General features: G+C 42.5%; 1 protein-coding gene across 7 annotated transcripts in view; it reads right to left on the bottom strand.

The window, feature by feature from the left end:
• Window positions 1-20,855, bottom strand: part of itgb8 (integrin, beta 8) — a 109,103-nt gene that overhangs the window by 55,188 nt on the left and 33,060 nt on the right. For all 7 annotated transcript variants that reach the window (XR_009447219.1, XM_059654611.1, XM_059654583.1 and 4 more), the window contains exons 7-8: window positions 14,693-14,788; window positions 14,194-14,283 (exon numbers count right to left, since the gene is read on the bottom strand). Coding sequence is in view for 6 of the 7 variants with exons in the window: in XM_059654611.1 (XP_059510594.1) it covers window positions 14,194-14,283; window positions 14,693-14,788 (186 nt within the window). In the remaining variant the exon portion in view is untranslated. The remainder of the gene's footprint in view (window positions 1-14,193; window positions 14,284-14,692; window positions 14,789-20,855) is intronic.

The following is a 20,855-nucleotide window of genomic DNA, read 5'->3' as shown; positions in this document are numbered from 1 at the left end:
CAGGGAGAGCATTCCAGACTGCTACTACCCTCTGGGCAAAAATAATTTTCCTCAAATCTTCTCTAAACCGCCTGCCTTTCACTTTAAGTGCGTCTCTAGTTCTTGACCCTTCACTAAGAGGAACATTAAAGATGATGCCCTTTAGTAGTAGTATTAGCTCTAGCCTATCGATCCAGAGGTCAAGGTAATTATATAAGACTTTAAAGATGACCATGAAACCATTCCCGAGTGAGAGGAAAACCCATCTGGTTCACGAGCATCTCTTAGGGAAGGAAACTGCGATCCTTACCTGGCCTGGCCTACATATGATTCCAGACCCACAGCAATGTGGTTGACTGTTAACTGCCCTCTGGGCAATTAGCAATAGGCAATAAATGCTGATCCACCCAGTGACACCCACATCACAGGAATGAGTTTATTTAAGAAAAATAGCTGCTTTCTGTTCATCTTGTCAATCCTCAATCTTATACAGTTCTATCAGATCCCCTTCAAACTTCTCAAGCATACAACCAAAGCTCATCCAACCATTCCTCATAGCTGAAATGATCCATTCCACTCTAGCTGAGGTACAATCTAAAACCTTCCTCCTCACTAGCGATATCCGCCAATTGATATGACATTGCAAATTTACTTATCATCATCCACTCCCCACATTACCCCTTTTGTCAAGACCCCTCAGTATCTTTAACACTATAATCAAATTACCTCTAACTCTTCTAAACATCGGTAGATACAAGCCGAGCCTATCCAAACTTTTCTCCTTGGACAACCTTTTCATTCCACTTATTAGTTTGGCAAATATTTCCTGAACTACTTCCAACACTTTTACCTAAATAAGGTAACCTACTACTGTGATTAGTGCTATAGATGTGATCTCATCAGTGTGGCTTACAACTTAAGCATAATCTCCCAACTTTGAATTCAATTCCCCTTACAATGAAGGATAACATTTTTTAATGCTTCTTAATTCCTTGTTTACCTGCATACTAACCTGTTGTGCTTAATGGACGACAGTATTCAGATTCCTCTGTATTGCAGAGCTTTCCAAACTGTCACCATCTAGATACTAAACGTTTGCATTACTCTTCTAGCAAAAAGGGTATTTTTGCATTTTCCCACATTATATTCCATTTGCCATATCCTTGCCCACTCACAAGATCCTGTTGTAGCCTCCTCTTTACACTTAATTTCTAACATCTTTATATCAACAGCATATATGGGAACCATTCTCCAAACTAATATGTGGTGTAGCACTTTATCTAATGCTTTTATCTACAGTAAGTATTAGCTCCTCAAAGAATTCCAATAGATTGGTCAAACATGATTTCTCTTCATGAATCCAACTTGACTCAGTCTGATTACCTTAAACTTATTTAATTGCCATACGATAATTTCTTCAATATTAATTTCTAATATTTAGGTATTTCTTCCTTTCTATCTTGCTCCCTTTTTGAATAAAAAGTTATCATTTGCTATCCTCCAATGTAATAAGACCATCCTTAAATTAAAGGCACTTTGAAAAATTAAAACCAATGCATGAACTATCTCACTAGACAATTCTTGTCACTAAGATGGAGTCCATCAGGACCAATGCAATGGTCCTGTCCAATTCATCCATCGTTTCCTTATTTTCCCACTGTTAATTCTCCAGTCTCATGTTCTATTAGATCAATACTTGCTTTGCTAACTGTACAGTTTCAAAATTTTTAATAGAATCTCTTAAGACCTGATTTTACATTTCTGGCTAGCTTTCTTTCAGGCTTCCATTTTTCTGTTTCTGTTCAGTGGTCGTTCTTTGTGTTTTTCCTCATATTCTTCCAAATCTTCTGACCTACTGGACTCTGCAGTTGTATTTATTTCTTTAATTTGATACAATCTTAAACCTTCCTAGCTCCTTTTAGACACTGGATCAATTTCCTGAAATTCTTCTTACTCTTTCTTAAGAGTATCCCTTAAATGTCTGTTGCTGCACCTCTACTGGCCTTTCTTTTAACTAATTTTCCAATTGACTTAAGATTGCTCTGCTTTCACACTGGCATTTTTTTTTAAAAATATAGTCTCATAACTATTCCTACACCCCTCAAAATGAATGTAAAATTCAATCATTTTATGGTCCCTGCTACTTAGGGACATCTTCATTATGAAATCATTAATTAATCTTATCTTCAAGAATAGCGTCAGGTTCAGTATAGCCAGCTGTCTCGTCAGCTCCAGACATGATGCACTAATAAACTATCCCAAAATATTCTATGAACTCCTCATCACCTTTGCCCATCTACATTTTCCAGTCAATATGTGAATTAAGATTTCCTATGATTATTGTTGTACCTTTCTGACAAGCTCCGATTATTCCTTCCTTTATACTCCTCCACTCTCTTGTATGATTAGTTAGGAGGAGCTGTACATCGCTCACATCAGTGGTTTAGTGCCTTTATCATTTCTCATCCCCACCCAAACCATTCAACATCCTGATTTCTTAGAATTAGGGTAATCCCTCTTTTTCATACTCAAATCATCATTAACTAGCACAGCCACCTGACACATTTTCCTACCTTCATATCTTTGCTAAAATCCTTGTAAAATTCAAGGTTCAAAATTCAGATCCCAGTCCATGACATCCTGCAGCTATACCTCTGGAATAGTGACCAGGCCATTTTTATTCATTTGGATTAACACTTTTGGATCATCTATTTTACACTGAATGCTATGTACATTCAGATACAGAAGTTTTAGTTGCCTTCTTTTTGTAAATTGTCAACTAATCTGTTGGTTTACTTTTAAATTTACATTATCTCTTCCCATCAGTACAGATCCAATATTCTTAAGTATTGGTGTCTGAACTAGGTTGAAAGAGGAAATAAACAACTAGAAGTACAAACAAATTTTATCCATTCTTTCATTTCTAATACTAACCAGATGCTTAATTTGCAACTTTTGAAGGAAATGTTCTTACAAAGTGTTAGAGAAAACCCAAACTATTTTCAAAGATTCTGTGTTTCTGGCTTATTTTCTGTTCAGCAAATTCTACGATCAGAGGGAATGGATGCCTTTTCCATCGTATATGACATGCTCAGTTATCCACTGCAAGTTCTGCCAGCACCATGTCAAGTTTTATTAGGTTTTATTCTCCCTTGCCAAAACTATCCATCACACTGAACAGTAAAGATGATCTGCTAAATTTTTCTGCACTACCAATTATTTCCTATGTCTTCACTTCACTTTTAACCAGCACAGGCATTCATAACCTTCTTCATCATTAGTGAGCTGTTTACTCCCTCTGATCAGATTAAAAGCTCAACCAAAACATCAGACTTTCCACTTTATGGAGAAGACCTACATCTTACTAGTTTCTTCATCCGTAGCTTCAACCTGTTATGCATAAATTCATCTTAATCCTGTCAATGGGACTGTGCCTTCAGCTAACTAAGCCCCATGCTTTAGAATCACTGTTCTAGGCCCACTCGCGTTTTCACTTTCCTTTGCTCACCAGCCAGGTTTTTGACTTCCATTTAGCTAATCTTCCTCTCTGACTTAGCACCCACTTTCTCCGTGTCTCTGAAGCACCTCTGAATTCTTTTATACGCATATGCTGCAAATTAGTATTGTGAAATAATCCAGTGATTTTGGTAAACAATTACACAGCAAACCAGAGCGCTAAAAATAGCAGCAGAATTCCAATATTGTTGCCTGAACAGTACGAGAAGTAATCTATTATGATGTGCAAACATTCCACCCATACGCCAATACATGTGGCTCATGACTATAGAGAAATTGTGGACATTGTGAAGCCAATTGTACGAATTTCCAATCCTGGCATGCAGCCTCAGCTACAGGAAACATGCATTAAGTAACTGAGTACAGTAAGATCCTTGTTTAAAATTGCTGCATTCAACGCTGTTGCATTTTAATTTTGCTAAGTTAATGGGACCTGTTATCTTTCTTTGAAAGATTCATTTTAGTGTTGTTTTCCACAGTTGTATCACCATTGAGTTCTTTCTCCTGCTTTCCAACGCTCTAACTTGAGGAATTTCCCTGTGCCTAGCTTTCTGACACTGGCCTCTCCTCACGGCCAACCCTCTGACTTGCAGCCTCTCCCCTGAGATTGGAGTCTGAAGCCTTGTTACCTAGGGCATACACCAAGGAGACGCATTTCATCAGGATCCAGACTGCCTGCTTGACCACAGGCCACATGTTCTGGGCCATGACTAAGCTATTGTCTAACAGCAGCCCTGAGGCAGCCACTAACAAGAGGCTGCATTGTCCCTTCTCGTTGGTCACCATCACTTTCATGATCTGGTTGTGAACATGTGGAGCTGCACCTCTTGTTTAACTGCTGGCCCTTGGCCTTCCTCCCTTTCCTCCCTGCTAATAGGTTGTTAATCCTGACTAAAGTTTGGCATCTGTCCCTACCGCCCTCTCTGTGCAAGCTGCATTAGTGGTGTCAGGAGTGGAAGGATCTGCAGTAACCAGTATGCAGAACATACAATCACGGAACAAGAATATGCAATTCAGCCCTTCGAATCTGATCTACCATTCAATAAATTTATGGCAAACCTAATTTTAATCTTTCATTCATTGGTCATCCACAATCTATCTACTTCTGACTTGCAGAATTTAAAAATTCTGCATCCATAGTCTTTTTAGGAAGGGAATTCCAAAGACTCACAACATCCAGAAAAAAAACTGTTTCCTCATCTTTATCTTCAACAGGTGACACATTTTTAAACTACTACCCCCAGGGAGTTTTGGGAAGTAGGAAGTATAATACTCCAAATAGAAAGTTACATTTTTCTTTTATATTTCTAAGTTTATTTTAATTGGTATTTCATTTACGGATGTACAGATTTAACAATATAAAATATTTAAATTTACATGGTACAAATATTTTGAATTTTTTATTCACAAGACATGAGAGAACTGAATCAAAGTATACGAATCAATACGTGACGAAGTTGCTGGAATTAAAATTACAAATTTTCAGGAATACAACCACAATTTTAATAGAGGACCCAATAAATATACATTCCATCATTAGCTATATATTAGAATTCCTAATAAGGCTTACTACCTTATGAAGTGCAATTCTGCAAAATTGAACTTTTTTTGATGCAATAACTAAAATTTAATTAGAGTAATTTGGTTACGTTTTAGGGGACAAAATCCAAATAACCACAAGACAGCAGGTCAAGAGAACAATGACTCAAAAGCTGATACCCAGAAATTCTTCGTCATTTAAGGGATGATTGCAACTCTGAATGGGCTTTTAGGTAATGGAAACAAAGTTTGCACACACTTAAGATGATGATGAGGCTATTGCAGGTTAATGCTGGTTAAATAAACCATGTGGAGACAAACAGTCTTCCTCCTGAAGACCTACTGAGGAATGTGTGATCCTTGCTGTGGATAGTAGGAAACTGAATCTCTTCTCAGGGAAGGGTTGGGGTAGATTAAGGATTTTAATGATTTTGTTGTAGCTAAATGGCATTCACCGAAACATCAATAACCCAATGCTCTGCATTGCCCAGTTAAAAATCTGCAATCATCCATGCATACTTGAGTCTAGTCCCAGTTAATGTTGGCCTCTAGCCAGTCCAACTTCAGCATGCTCAACAGTCTTAAGCCCATCTTGCTGCCTCTGTTCAAATCAGTTCAGTTTTTCTGCTGCACTTAAAGTTACTAAATGTAACCAAGTCATTACAAAGCCCCCAGATAAAAGCTGAGGAATACTAAACACACAACATAGGAATAAGTCAGCATTAGAGAAATGTTAACAGAAAAGGGGCACCAAGGCAACAAAAGGAAAAGAATCAAGAAAAGCTCTAGAGAAGCTTCCAACAGTAAGTACTTTATTCTACTGCTCAGGCACCCTTACTCTCTGACCAACTAATTAATCTCTAGGCTCTGAATGCTTTGCCCCAGTATCTAGTTACAGTTTGGCCACAAAATTTGAGACCATTACTCTATGAGTTAATTACATTTAGATTTTGGTTGTTGCTGCAAACCCACCCAAGCTTTATCCATTTTCTTTTAAATATCACCCATCTATTAACCTCACTCTGTCACACTCCCTTCTGGCATCAACAGTTGTCACGTTCCCTTTTCTTTGTCAGTGGAGAAGTGCAGTGTTTGTTCATGGGATGGAGGTATATGGGGACATGGTGCATTGGAATGCGAAACAGCTGAACTGTTCCAGTCCAGATAAAAGTTCAGAAATGGTCTTTTGAAATGTACAGAATTGAAAAATAAGACTGCAGAGGAATGCCGAGGCTAAGCCTTGGAGAAGTACATCTCTGCAGAGATTGGGAAGGGTGTACCAAAGTACATCAGCAAAGATGGGTATTTTGTACAGAACAAGAAACAAACAGCTAAGTTTTGGGGAAGTTGGGATTTAATGAGAGTTGAGGAAGGGATGTAGATGCGCAAAGGCAACATTGAGGAAATAGGGAACAATCTTAAACTTCTAGACATTTGTTGTTGACCTCAAAATGGGCACTCAGAAATTAGAACACTGATATTCCAAATCTTATCAAGTGCAACTCAAAGGCTGATCGATAAATAGGAAAGCAGCCACCTATTTGAACAAATATTTGAACATTTCGCATACAGGTAGAATCCAGTTAGACTGGTGGAATGGAGCCTAGTGACAGATGATGGTCATTCCAGAGATTATTTGCTGGATTTGGTGAAGCAGGAGTACACAAAAACACACACAAAAATACTGCTCAGAGATAATGGGGACTGCAGATGCTGGAGAATCCGAGACAATAAAGTGTGAAGCTGGATGAACACAGCAGGCCAAGCAGCATCTTAGGGGCACAAAAGCTGACGTTTCTGGCCTAGACCCTTCATCAGAGAAGGGAATGGGGAGACGGTTCTGAAATAAATAGGGAGAGAGGGGGAGGTGGACTGAAGATGGATAGAGGAGAAGATAAGTGGAGAGGAGAGTACAGGTGGGGAGGTAGGGTGGAGATAGGTCAGTCCGGGGAGGACGAACAGGTCAAGGAGGCGGGATGAAGTTAGTAGGTGGGAAATGGAGGTGCGGCTTGAGGTGGGAGGAGGGGATAGGCAAGAGGAAGAACAGGTTAGGGAGGCGGGGATGAGCTAGGCTGGTTTTGGGATGCAGTGGGGGGAGGGGACGAGCTGGGCTGGTTTTGGGATGCAGTGGGGGATGTCTGCATTCTTCAAGGACTACAACTCCACCCCCCAAACCCCCCCACAGAGGTCAAGAACACCCTTGACCGTGTCTCCTGCATTTCCCGCAACACATCCCTCACACCCCGCCCCTGCAATAACCGCCCAAAGAGAATCCCCCGCGTCCTCACATGCCACCCCACCAACCTCCGGATACAACGCATCATCCTCCGACACTTCCGCCATCTACACTCCGACCCCACCACCCAAGACATTTTTCCATCCCCACCCTTGTCTGCTTTCAGGAGAGACCACTCTCTCCGTGACTCCCTTGTTCGCTCCACACTCCCCTCCAACCCCACCACACCCGGCACCTTCCCCTGCAACCGCAGGAAGTGCTACACTTGCCCCCACACCTCCTCCCTCACCCCCATCTCAGGCCCCAAGATGACTTTCCATATCAAGCAGATGTTTGCCTGCACATCTGCCAATGTGGTATACTGTATCCATTGTACCCGGTGTGGCTTCCTCTACATTGGGGAAACCAAGCGGAGGCTTGGGGACCACTTTGCAGAACACTTCCGTTTGGTTCACAATAAACAACTGCACCTCCCAGTCGCGAACCATTTTAACTCCCCCTCCCATTCCTCAGACGACATGTCCGTCCTGGGTCTCCTGCAGTGCCACAATGATGCCACCCGAAGGTTGCAGGAACAGCAACTCATATTCCGCTTGGGAACCCTGCAGCCCAATGGTATCAATGTGGACTTCACAAGCTTCAAAATCTCCCCTTCCCCTACCGCATCCCAAAACCAGCCCAGCTCGTCCCCGCCTCCCTAACCTGTTCTTCCTCTCACCTATCCCCTCCTCCCACCTCAAGCCGCACCTCCATTTCCCACCTACTAACCTCATCCCACCTCCTTAGCCTGTCCGTCCTCCCCGGACTGTCCTATCCCCTCCCTACTTCCCCACCTATACTCTCCTCCCCACCTATCTTCTCCTCTATCCATCTTCGGTCCGCCTCCCCCTCTCTCCCTATTTATTTCCGAACCCTCTCCCCATCCCCCTCTCTGATGAAGGGTCTAGGCCCGAAATGTCAGCTTTTGTGCTCCTGAGATGTTGCTTGGCCTGCTGTGTTCATACAGCTTCACACTTTGTTGTCACAAAAATGCTGCTGTTATGTTCTGAACGTAATTTGGAATCAGTTCCTACTGTCAGTCACCCTTGGGCCAGCACTCTTCATCACAGCATAAAATCTTTTCCTCATTTTTTATATGTATTACCAAAATAAGACAGCGTGCAGAACGCTGTGTAACTTTGTTGATTACTTCAAAGTGTGCAACAGCCAGGAGGGAGGGACAGCAGTGACTTTGAGGAGATGTGACGACTGACATTCCCTATGAACTTTATCACATACATTGATTTGGATGAAAGAGTAGAAAGTAGCTTATCTAACTTTGTAGATGACATTATGAGGTATTACAAGATGTGTAGGAGGGAGTAGAAATTTACATGAACTATCAGTGAGTTGGTAAAGTTGTAACATATGGCATTAGAGAGGCACAATAGCACAAACTCAAAAGCACTCTTCCTTACTATAAATGCAACAAGCTTTTACAAATGCTGCACACTGACTGCTCTGCCAAATAGCTAGCTAGGAGGTCACTGTGCTTGTGGAAAAAATGCAGTGAACATATGTTGAATACGCAAATGACCTACTCCTGTGGAATCCAGAGAGGTTGGGATTGCACTCGCTACTAAAACTGTCAGCAAAATTCTTTTTGTGATCAGGGAACTGGTCTCAGGTTTTGTGAAACTCCTCTGTTCTTTCACAATAAAAAGGTAGCTATTCAATTGCCTGTATTTCTAGCTGCCATGACCTAACTATACACCAGAGATTAATACTGGATAAACTGTCAGAAATTCTGCCTGGTCGTAATTATAGCAACATGATTATGTAATGAATTCCAAGTATAAAATAGTCAAATTCATGGTAAGTTTAACTCCAAAATGAAAAATGGCCTTTTATGGAAGATACAAAGGAGAACTAGAGCCTGTGGATCTGCTGTACCCAATAAGAGTCGGCGCTCTTCGGTGATAAAGGGAAAGAAATCTGTCTGTGCCAGTGAAGTGTAGAAATAAGCAATAGTAAACCAGCTGCACAGCGCAGGATGCATCTGAAACTTTTTCTTTTCCTTTCAGGCATCAAGGCCCAAAAGGTGCACCAACTCAAAAATACCCATGGCTCTCTGGAACCTACCTCTCCTTCCCTTGCCTCTGCCTCTATCCACTCCCCCATACTCCCCACCTCCTGTCGGGTATTCACCATCCCTCCTAACCTTCCACTCTCCGATGCTGAACACGCTCTACTCAGCAAAGACCTCAGCTTTATCCCTCTGTGTCCCCACCTTAACGAATTTCAGGCACGACATGACACCGACCTGTTCTTCCACTGTCTTCGCCTCCATGCTCATTTCCTTGGACAAGAGCCCTCTCCCCGTCCCACTGACCCCTTTGCCCAACTCCAATGCTCTCCCTCCACCAGGACCCCTCCCTCCGGCCTTTTACCTGCACTTGATCTTTTCATGGAGAACTGTCGACATGACTTCAGTCGCCTCAATTTCACTGCCCCTCTCAACAAATCCAACCTACCTCCCTCTGAACTGACGGCACTCTGTGCACTCAGATCTAACCCTGACTTTGTCATCAAGCCTGCCGATAAGGGTGGTGCTGTTGGTGTCTGGCATACTGATCTCTACCTTGCAGAGGCTGGGCATCAGCTCTCAGACACCTCCTCCTACCTTCCCCTGGACCATGACCCCACCATGGCACATCAGGACATTGTATCCCCACTATGGTTATGGATCTCGTCTCATCTGGTGATCTCCCCCCCATCCACTTCCAAGCTAATAGACCCCAACCCCGCACAGCTCGTTTCTACCTCCTGCCAAAAATCCACAAACAGGACTATCCAGGTAGATCCATTGTTTCAGCCTGTTCATGCCCCACAGAACTCATCTCTTCGTACCTTGACTCAGTCTTCTCCCCCCGATCCAATCCCTACCCACATACATCCATGATTCATCTGATGCCTTACGCCAGTTTCAAAGCTTCCAGTTTATCAGCTCCAGCCACCTCCTCTTTACCATGGATGTGCAATCCCGTTACACAGCTATTCCCCACCAGGAGGGTCTTCGGGCTCTCCGCTTCTTCCCGGAACAAAGACCTGGACCATCCCCACCCACCACCACCCTCCTCCACTTGGCCAAGCTTGTCGTCACCCTCAACAACTTCTCTTTCAACTTCTCTCACTTTCTTCAGGTAAGAGGGGTTGCCATGGGTACCCGCATGGGCCCAAGTTATGCCTGTCACTTCGAGGGGTACGTGGAACATTCCTTGTTCCCGTCCTATTCCGGCCTCCACCCACAACTCCTTCTCAAATACATTGATGATATCTCTCATCAAGAATTGGAAAACTTCATCAATTTTGCCTCCAATTTCCACCCTGCTCTCACTTTAACCTGGTCTATCTCTGACTCCTCCCTTCCCTTCCTCAACATTTCTGTTTCCATTTCTGGAGATAGCCTGGCCATTAACATCCATTACAAACCCACTGACTCCCACAGCTACCTGGACTATACATCCTCACACCCCACTTCTTGTAAAAATTTCATCCCATTCTCTCAGTTCCTCCGTCTCCATCGAATATGTTCAGACGAGGCCAACTTCGACAAGGGAGCCTCCGAAATGTCCACCTTCTTCCTCACCGAGGATTCCCCAGGTCCGTTTTGACAGGGCTCTCAATCGGGGCCAACCCGTCTCCCGCACTTCTGCCCTCACCCCTTCTCTTCCCTCCCACAACCGAGAAAGGGTCCCCCTTATCCTCACGTACCATCCCAGCAGCATCCACATCCAGAAGATCGTCAGACACCATTTCCGCCACCTCCAGCAAGATGCCACCATCAGATACATATATGCCTCCCCTCCTTTGTCTGCCTTCCACAGGGACCATTCCCTCTAGGACACTCTGCTTCACACTTCCTTCACCCCCAACATCTTCCCACAGCCCTACAGCACCTTCCCCTGTAACCGGCGAAGGTGCAAAACCTGCACATTTACCTCTTCCCTCCCCAGTATCCAAGGGCCCAAACATACTTTCCAGGTGAAGAATCACTTCACCTGCACTTCCAAGAATCTAGTTTACTGCATTTGCTGCTCACAATGTGGTCTCCTCTACACTGGGGAAACAAAGCGTAGACTTGGCGACTGCTTCACAGAACATCTACGTTCTGCTCACAAAAAAGACCCTGAACTACCTGTGGCCTGCCACTTCAATGCACCAACTTGCTCCCTGGCCAACATCTCTGTCGCTGGCTTATTACAGTGTTCCACTGAAGCCCAGTGCAAGCTGGAGGAATAACACCTCATTTTCCGCTTGGGAATGCTACAGCCCTCTGGATTCAATATTGAGTTCAATAACTTTGGGCCTAAACTCCCCCATGTCCCAGCCTCCCACCACACACTAACAGTCCCCATTAACAACTATTCACCCTCCCAGCCTGATCGTTAGCAACTCCTTTGTCTGTCCAACTGTCTTTCTCTCTCTTGGGGCTCTTACTCCCTACCCCACCTATTGTCTGCATATAAATTGACGTTTTCCCAGCCACCATCAGTTCTAAGGAAGGGTCACCAGACCCAAAACATTAACTCTGTTTTCTCCTCCACAGATGCTGCTAGACCTGCTGAGGTTTTCCAGCAACTTTGATTTTATTCCTGATTTACAGCATCCACAATTCTTTGGGTTTTTATTTAGGATGTATCTGATTTTATTTTCATTTGTGTTAATGGAATACAGGGCTGCAAATTCACTATCAACTATTTCTATGCTTGTTGGACTGGCCAACTTGTCCCTAAATAAAAATCCAGAAACAAATTTGTCTCACAAGAGCCTTATCAATGGGCTGCTTGTTAATGTGGTACATATTTGAAGCCTGACCCCAACCTGCTGCAAATGTGTATGTATCTGGTTTAAATGGTTGGTGGCATTCAAATGAGCCCCTTGAGAGATGTAGGTCTATCATTATAATCTGTTATTCGGGCTCTATTTCTCAGATTTTGGCAATGATTTGAATTTAACTTGGGCCAACTGGATCTCCCAAGTTTTGGGAAACTGGATGCAGCAGTTAAGAGCTATTCTAAGCACAGTTTGATGAGCAAGAGGAAAAGGAGCGCCTTACCCTGATTCTAAATCTATCTACAATCATCCTTGCCTTAACCGAGGCATAAAGTTTAAGAACATTGAGGCTATGCTACAACTGTGCAAAGCACTGCTTACGCCATGGCTCGAGTATCATGTGCGGTTCTGGAATCCACATTACAGGAGAAATCGATAGCAGTGAAGATGGTGGAGAAGAGATTTACCAGGATCTTGCCTGGGCTGGAGATTTTCAGTTATGAAGAGAGATTAGACAAACTGTGGATGTTTTCTTCAGAGCAGGGGAAATTTGGAGGTGTCACAATTGAGACGTATAAAATTATGAGGGACAGAGATAGAGTAGACAGGATCAAACTTTTCACCGTGAGGGAGGGATCAATGACCTGGGCCACAAGTTTAAGGTAAGGGATAAAAGGTTTAGAGGACATGTGTGGGAAACTGTTTTCACCTTGAAAGTGATGTGAATCTGGAACTCACTGTCTAGAAGGGTAGATGAGGCAGAAATCTCTTCATAACATTGAAGCTTTTAGATGTATAGTTGCAATGCCAAGGCATATCAGGCTATGGGCCAAGTATGGGAAAATGGGATTAGGACAGTTAGGTGGTTGTTTTTGACCAGTGCGCTCAATGGGCCGAGCAGCCATTTAATATGCTGTCGACCTCTGTAACTCTGTGACTGTATGATCAACTTTCTTTTTGCACTTTCCACTGATCCTCATTTCAATATCCAAGTTCCACCTTCTTAACCACTCACAATGCTTCCTGGAGACTATCGCCAACCTCTAAGGATCCCCGGCTACAGCCTTCCCACACTCAGCAAGTCAATCTGGCCAGTCGTTGGACTTAAAAAATGGAAACTAATAAGCTACGATGTTTCCAGTTCTCTCAAAACATGTCAGCCAAGCTCAATTCAGCAACCTCAAGTCCAACAGTTCAGATGTGGAATCAAAACATTTCACCAATGCATTCAGCAAACAGCAGCACACTTCTGGAAATGCATTTTGACAGATAAAATACATTTGCTGATCCAACAACTCACCATCCTGAAAATTATTGAAGATAGTCATAAAATTAATGAGTTAATAATGCAACAGAAAAAGGTTGACTCCTTTGTGCAATAACCAGTTATGCCAACTTGAAGACATATTACAAAAGGGCAAATGGATATCTTGTACGCTCAGTGATTGAGTAAAATTACAATTGATGGTACAAAGAAAAAGTACTTGTTAATTCTCAATGCGATTTTAGATCGCAATCAGTGTCATTTTATTGAGAATTCTATCATTCTTCAGCTGAGAAATCAACTCACTCAAATTTTTGACATCAGCATAAAAACGTTTCTCAATTTTGATACGATGCTTATTTCCAGCTCCCTGAAGTTAGCCAATACCATGTATACCTGATCTTGGACACATGAAAACATTACCAATATTCTTTTCCATCCAGGTGCTGTGTCACTGTGACAGCATCAACGTTGCAAAAATAATGTAGATGTAGAGGCTAAGCTAATCAGAGTATTCAGAACTGTGTGGAGATGTCAATGTTTGATTTCTATATCAAAATGGAATTTGAAGAAATAACCCAAATTAATAGCCATTTTTAAAAAAAAAGTAGCTTGCTGAAGGTGTTACCTTCACAAATTAACATTTTTTTTTCTGGAAAAGGTTGCAGCAAACATTACTTAAAATGATTATTATGTATGCATCAGAAAACTGTAAATCATAGGTGTTTCTTCAGTTACATCAATTCCCATCTCTGATGTGGCATATGAAGCATTTTAACATTGGTTGAAATACTTAACTTTAAACACAGAAATGTAATAAAGGATAGAAAAGGTAGCACTATACCCGGTAGGCACTTTCCACTAGTTCAGAGAGATTGGATAATTCGGCATTTAACTGCCTTGCAACTGCACCTGGCATCAATGGAAGAAGATCCTGTAAAAAAAACATTCTTACAATAAGACTTCTTGGAAAGACAATTTGATGAAAATAATAACAATCTTGCAAAAGCTTCCCAAAGTGTAAATTTAAAGCTCAGATGCACTAACTTGCTTTTCTTGCATTGCGTCAAATCCAATCTATATAAGTGTTTGTTTAAGCCCGAGTAAAACATTAGATACCTCAAAAGCAATTCTAGCCACAAATTATCTGATTTGTCAGAGGTACGCTGCATGGTATTGCAACAATTTTGTCAAGTGATGTTAGCAGAAATGTCTAATATAGTTAGATTTTAAACAACATTTCATAGAAGTGATTTAATATAATTTTGTCAAGTGGACCAAAATTCATTTTTCCTTGGAAGCCCAACACTGTACTCACACAGTCACAACAACATAGATCTTACCATGTACCAGCTGATGCATGATCCTTGAACTGCAAAAATGACATGGATGCTGTTTTCCAGCAGCTTTTCCACCAGCAGACCCACACTTGGATGCTCCTGTTAGAAGCCAGGACACAAGGATACACACATTAAATGGCAGAGGAGTGGATGTCTTTCAGAACTATAGCATATATAATAGCAATAAAGTCTTGGAAAACCCAGTGAGCAATAACACTGAGCTCAAGGGGTAAAGGAATGTACCAGGAAGAGGGTACTGGGTTGGATAATCAGTGATGACCAAACTGAATAGCAGAGCAGGTTCAAAGGGCTGAACAGCCAACTCCTGCCCCAATTTCTTATCAGTTCCATACTGATGGAATTTCACAAATTAATTGATATGATTCTGGGAAGTTTGAACACAACTGTGTGTGATCTTATTTTTGAGCTGCTGAAACTCAGACCTACATCACTGAAATCTAGAGATGAGTAAACTCCAGGAACCCACTGCCAGCTGGGTAAGTGTTCCCAGCAAGCTGCTGCAGAAAAGAGCTGAGAAAAAAGAAACTGCATCATTCCAGCCAACATTTTGAAACAGATAAATGCACACATGTATGTTCGTCCTGCTACCATAATACGGGCACGGTACAATAAGTTATTACTATAGCAAGTATTACAAGGCTGATTTCCTGAGTGGACACAGCAATCTTAACAAAGTTAAGAAATTGCATACACACAGTTCATTTTAATCCCAAGCATATTTTGAGCCAGTTAAGTTCTGAGGTTTGAGACCCTGAATTGGTTAACATTTCATGTAAATGCTGCCAGTAGGCATTGCTACTGACCCACAGGAAGAAAACAGCAGGATGTTCAGACAGTTAGAAGAGACATTAAGTTTGGCAAAAGAAAACAAAAACATATTATTCATCAAAGGATGTCAACAAAAGGCACAATGTTCAAGCCAGATTCATGCAATAAGTTTCCAAGTTTGATTGGAGTTCTCGCATTTTAAGGTTATCTCTGGCACCATGTGGTTAGGATCTGGAATGAAGCTATTTAAGAATTTACGTTAGCCTGGAGAAAGCTGTTAATTGGTAAGAACAGAAATGTAGGAAGTTCTCATGGAAAGGAAATGGAGTAGAAGTCTAGTACGTGAGACTATGGCATGAGAGGTTGACATTTGTTGTAGGAGCCAAAGGAACATTGTTGCATCTCCTGGTCCCATCAAGGCAAGTTCTATATTTACTATGAGTTACCCGTTCTGTTCACAGCCTACCTCAAGAACTGTTTCAGCCCACAGGAAACCTGAGTATCTTCACACTCAGGCCATAGTCAAAATGCAAAGTCCTTTTGATGTAATAGGACATTGAGCTTCACGGTTCTGCAAGTTTATTCCTCTGAATAGTCCAGGAGAAAGGATATAAACATAGAAGAAATTCACTCTGTTTGTAAATGCTCACCAGCTCAATTTGAAAGGATATAAAAATACTAAATCGTTTGACAATCTAGAAATTTGACTTCAATGATTATTACATGTGCTCAAGAGCAAATCTTTGCCAGGTATTGTTAAAGTAAATTAACTCTCAACTTTATATGTTTGACTCCAATTTTTGCAGCCTTTATTTTAGGTCAACAAACAAGGATGGCAGCCTCCGACATCACAGATTATTTTACGGGTTGTAGGTTCTTATGTATTTACAAGATTTAGGTTCTACAATCTGCACTGCAATTTATTTTTGTGTTGTTTACAATTTTCAATTTACTTTCCCTTGAGCCCTATTTCAAAGGCCAAAACAGAAAAAAATTTAAGCAAAGATTGAAAGATACACAAGTACAAAGAATGCAAAAAACAAGATTAAGTAATAAAGATCTGGCTGATAATATTACACGTGACAGGTAAAACAGCAAGAAAAAAGTGACTTTTTTTTCAACAGTAAACAGAATCTAAACAGTAAAAGTTTAGAAAAAAAACGAAAGATGAAAAACAAGGTGCTAAATACATCGCTGTGTGCATGACCACAACAGCTTGGAATTATCAATAATAATTTATTACATGGATGTAAACATTTTTAGAAATTAATCGCAGCTTTGGGAGACAAAACGTGAGATCAGCTGTTAAGATATTGGTAAAGTCTATATGATATTGCTTGTAAAAGGCAACTTTCAATTCTGATCACAAAGGGTCTTATTGCTACACCCTGGTCACACACCGAGATGCTTGGAACTGTAATCATATTCCAAATTAAGGTGGTCGTACTGCGTACAAAGTATGTATCATTGCTATACCCTAGAGACATAAGAACAGTCCGTCGAGATATCAAAACTTAAGAAATGGTTTTGTACTGTTATCATGGTTTCATTCAGTTCTGGGCTACTATTTTCGCAAAAAAGTGCTGACTAATTCTAATAACAATGTAAAGCTGAGAAACCTTTGAAATTCAATAATTCTGCCAGTGGTTACCAATAATTGTTGAGCCCCAAGAGCAGGGAAGATTGGATCCCTGATGCCTGCAGAGCTACCCATGTTGTAATATGAACTACAACTCGCCCTGATATTTCTTGGCTCGGGAGCAACCAGAGTTCCTAATCTCAATTTCGGGCTGGGTAGATGTTGTTTCAGCACTGGATTGGGTTCAACCACGATATCCCCACAATCAAATCACCACTCACACATTTAATTTTTAACCCTTTGAACAAAACTTTGCAGAACATAGAAGCCCCATCAAATAGCTGCAGCTAGAATTGGGCAAGTAAGATTGGAAAAGAATATAGAAAAATGAAATTTTCTACAAAGTTGTGTATTTTAAATACTTGTGTTACTGTGGAATAATAATCAATGAAAAGAAGACCAAATGCTATAGGCCATCGCAGATAGCGAATTTAATCCTATGTTGAAGTTTAAGATCAAAAACAGATTCAGCTAATATTTATGAGCAGAGATTAATGAAGATTGTTACAACTAGATAATTGAATATCTAATCAAAAGGAAATAATATTCCAATGGCTAGATGGTCACTGAGGCAGCGTAGACTGGATTTGAATATCGGGACAATGCGGAATCCCCCTAAGCAACGGACTCCATCAGAACTGCCCAGAAAATTGAAACTTCCAATGGACAATTGCCTTGCCTTGGCTAGCCTCCAAAAGAAGTCCCTTAAAGTTTGAGATTTTGGTGGTTTCCAACTCACTTAAATCTAACAGTTGGCCAGGAAAAGTTAGAGGAATTGTGATCAGCATGGATGAGTTGGACCAAAGGTCTGTTTCTATGCTGAACAACTCTATGCCTCTAAATAAAACCTTCTCTAACTTATGGGTAACAACTAAACAGACCCCCTGATTTGCTCTACACCTCCTCATCATTCCCAGACATCTGACATCGCTCAACTTCAACCTCTTCCCCCACCACCACCTACTAGACTGATTTCCTCACCCTCAAGATCTGACTATTCCTGACAGAACAGCTGATACTCCTCCCACAACCAGACTCAATACTGCAAGAGGGAAAGCCATCCCTTCCCTCTCAAACCTGCCAGAACTGGCACACACCTGCTAACACCCACCACAATACACGCCCAGTCCACACCAACCTATTGTAATCTCTCATCAAATGAGCTAGCACCCTACCCACCTAAGCCTTTTTTTTAATGTTCTCCTGGCATCCTAGCCCCTCACCTGCCTTAGAGATGCACCCTTTCTCAGTTGTTGTCAGAGTGTGGATCCTTGAAATCCTGAAATATACCAGCAAATGTTGTAAAAGAAAAGGGACTTCTCTTGGTCTACAACACCTGGATTGCACATCTCTGACTTCCTCCAATGAATGCATTTTAGACAGACAGGCTCAAAATCATGACTACAAAATTCACTGATAGGTCAGTGGGCAATTATGAAAAGGATTGCCATCAGTCAGTCAGTCAATCTGTTCTGACGATAACTGCAATATCTGAGCCATAATCATGTTTTACACATTAGGGTCTAGATGATACGATTTCAACTTCTCTTTAAAACTTACGCAATAAACCATACATTTACATATACTATGTTCATCTCTTTCTTCAAATGACAAATATAACAATAAGAACCCTGTAAAATGAAAATGGAATCTGTGACAGGAGAAATTACAATGTACATGTGTAAATGATTTTAATGTTAACTATTCTTCAGAAATGGGGGAGGGGAAGGGGGCTCTGAAATAAATAGTTGGGGGAGGACAGTGATTGAAGGTAGACAGTGGAGTAGATAGGTGAGAGAGAAGACGGATGGGTCAAGGATGCAGGGATGATGCTAGTAAAGATGAGCGTAAGTGGGAAGTGGGGGTGGAGTTTGGTCAGTGAGGAGGGAGGGGCAGATAGGTGGGAGAGAAGGCGGACAGGTCAAGGAGGCGGGGATGAGGGGGGGCCTGGTCTCGGGAGGAGGTCGAGGATAGGGAGATCTTGAAGCTAGTGAAGTCCACATTGAGACCATTGGGCTGCAGGGTTCCAAGGGAGAATACGAGATGCTGTTCCTCCAGTTTCCGGGTGGCATCGCCTGTCAAGGACCACAATTTTCACACCCCGCCAACCCCAGTGGTCGAAAACGCCCTCGACTGCGTCTCTTGCATTTTCTGCACCTCAGCCCTCACACCCCCTCTCCACAAAAACAACAATGACAGAATTCCCCTTGTCCTCACATATCACCCCATCAACCTCCGGATTCAACGCATCATTCTCCATCACTTCTGCCACCTGCTGTCTGACCCCACTATGAAGGATATATTTCCATCCCCACCCTTATCTGCCTTCCAGAGGGACCGCTCTCTCCGTGACTCCCTCGTCCGCCCCACACTTCCTACTAGCATCACCAGCCCCGGCACCTTTACCTTTAACCGCCAGATGTGCCACACCTGTCCCTACACCTAGCCCCTCACCTCTGTCCCAGGCCCCAAAAAAAACTTCTACATTAAACATATGTTCACTGCACATCTGCTAATGTGGGCTATTGTATTCGCTGTTCTTGATGTGGCCTCCTCTACATCGGGGAGACCAAACGGGGACTGGGAGACCACTCAGTGGAGCACCTATGCTCGGTTCGCAGCAAACGACAACACCTCCCAGTTACGAACCCACCTCAGCTCCCCTTCCCACTCCCTGGATGAGATGTCCATCCTGGGCCTCCTCCAGTGTCACAATGATGCCACACAGAAACTGGAGGAACAGCATCTCACATTCCCCCTTGGAACCCTACAACCCAATGGTCTCAATGTGGACTTTAATAGCTTCAAATCTCCCCACCCCCGACTTCATCCCAAGACCAGCGCCCCTCTCTCATCCCCGCCTCCTTGACTGTCTGACTTCTCTCCCACCTATCCGCCCCTCCCTCCTCACTGACCCAACCCCAACTATCTGTGCCACTGTCCACCTCCTATCACCACCCCACCCCTCACTATGTTTTTGAGAGCCTCCTTCCCCTCTTTCATTTCTGAAGAAGAGTCCCAACCCAAAACATCAGCTTTCCTGCTCCTCTAAAGCTGCCCGGCCTGCTGTATTCTTCCACACCTTGTTGTCTCAGACTCCAGCATCAGCAGTTACTACTATCTCTTAATGTTAACCAGGTGTTTTAAGCAGAATCTTCCTGGTCCTATGAATCATTGAATCCCTCCAGTGAGGAATAGGCCATTCAGCCTAACAGGTTCACATTGACTATCCAAAGACCATCCCACCCAGATCCAGCAGCCCTGCCCTATCCTCTTTTTCCAATGGCTAAGCCTCCTAACATACACATCCCTAGACACCATGGGCAATTTAGCATGACCAATCCACACAACATGCACATCTTTGGATTGTGAAAGGAAACTGGAGCACCCACAGGAAACTCAAAAACACAGGGAGAATTTGCAAACTCCATACAGGCTGTCACCCATGGGTGGAATCGAACCCAGTTCCCTGGTACTATGAGGCAGCAGTGCTAAGCACTGTGCCACTGTGTTGCTGCAGGTGGCTTAAAGGCAGGAAAAGGGAAAAAAATTCATATAAGTGGCATCGGGTCAGTGGGAGAGAGCCTCACGTGTCCTTTAGGCTAGCTGCCACCAAGCTGTCTCTAGAGATTTGTCAAGTTTGGCCTTCATTAAGCGTGAAGTAGAAGCTGTGTGGATTGACTGCTTCTTGGTGCTCGGCAGATACCCTCTGCCAATAATCAGCTGCCTCCTAGAAGG

The sequence above is a fragment of the Stegostoma tigrinum genome, chromosome 2 (assembly GCF_030684315.1).
Source record: "Stegostoma tigrinum isolate sSteTig4 chromosome 2, sSteTig4.hap1, whole genome shotgun sequence".
In the NCBI taxonomy this organism is placed as follows: domain Eukaryota; kingdom Metazoa; phylum Chordata; class Chondrichthyes; order Orectolobiformes; family Stegostomatidae; genus Stegostoma; species Stegostoma tigrinum.
The sequence above is the reverse complement of the archived record's forward strand: the minus strand, read 5'-3'. Positions and strand labels throughout refer to the sequence as shown.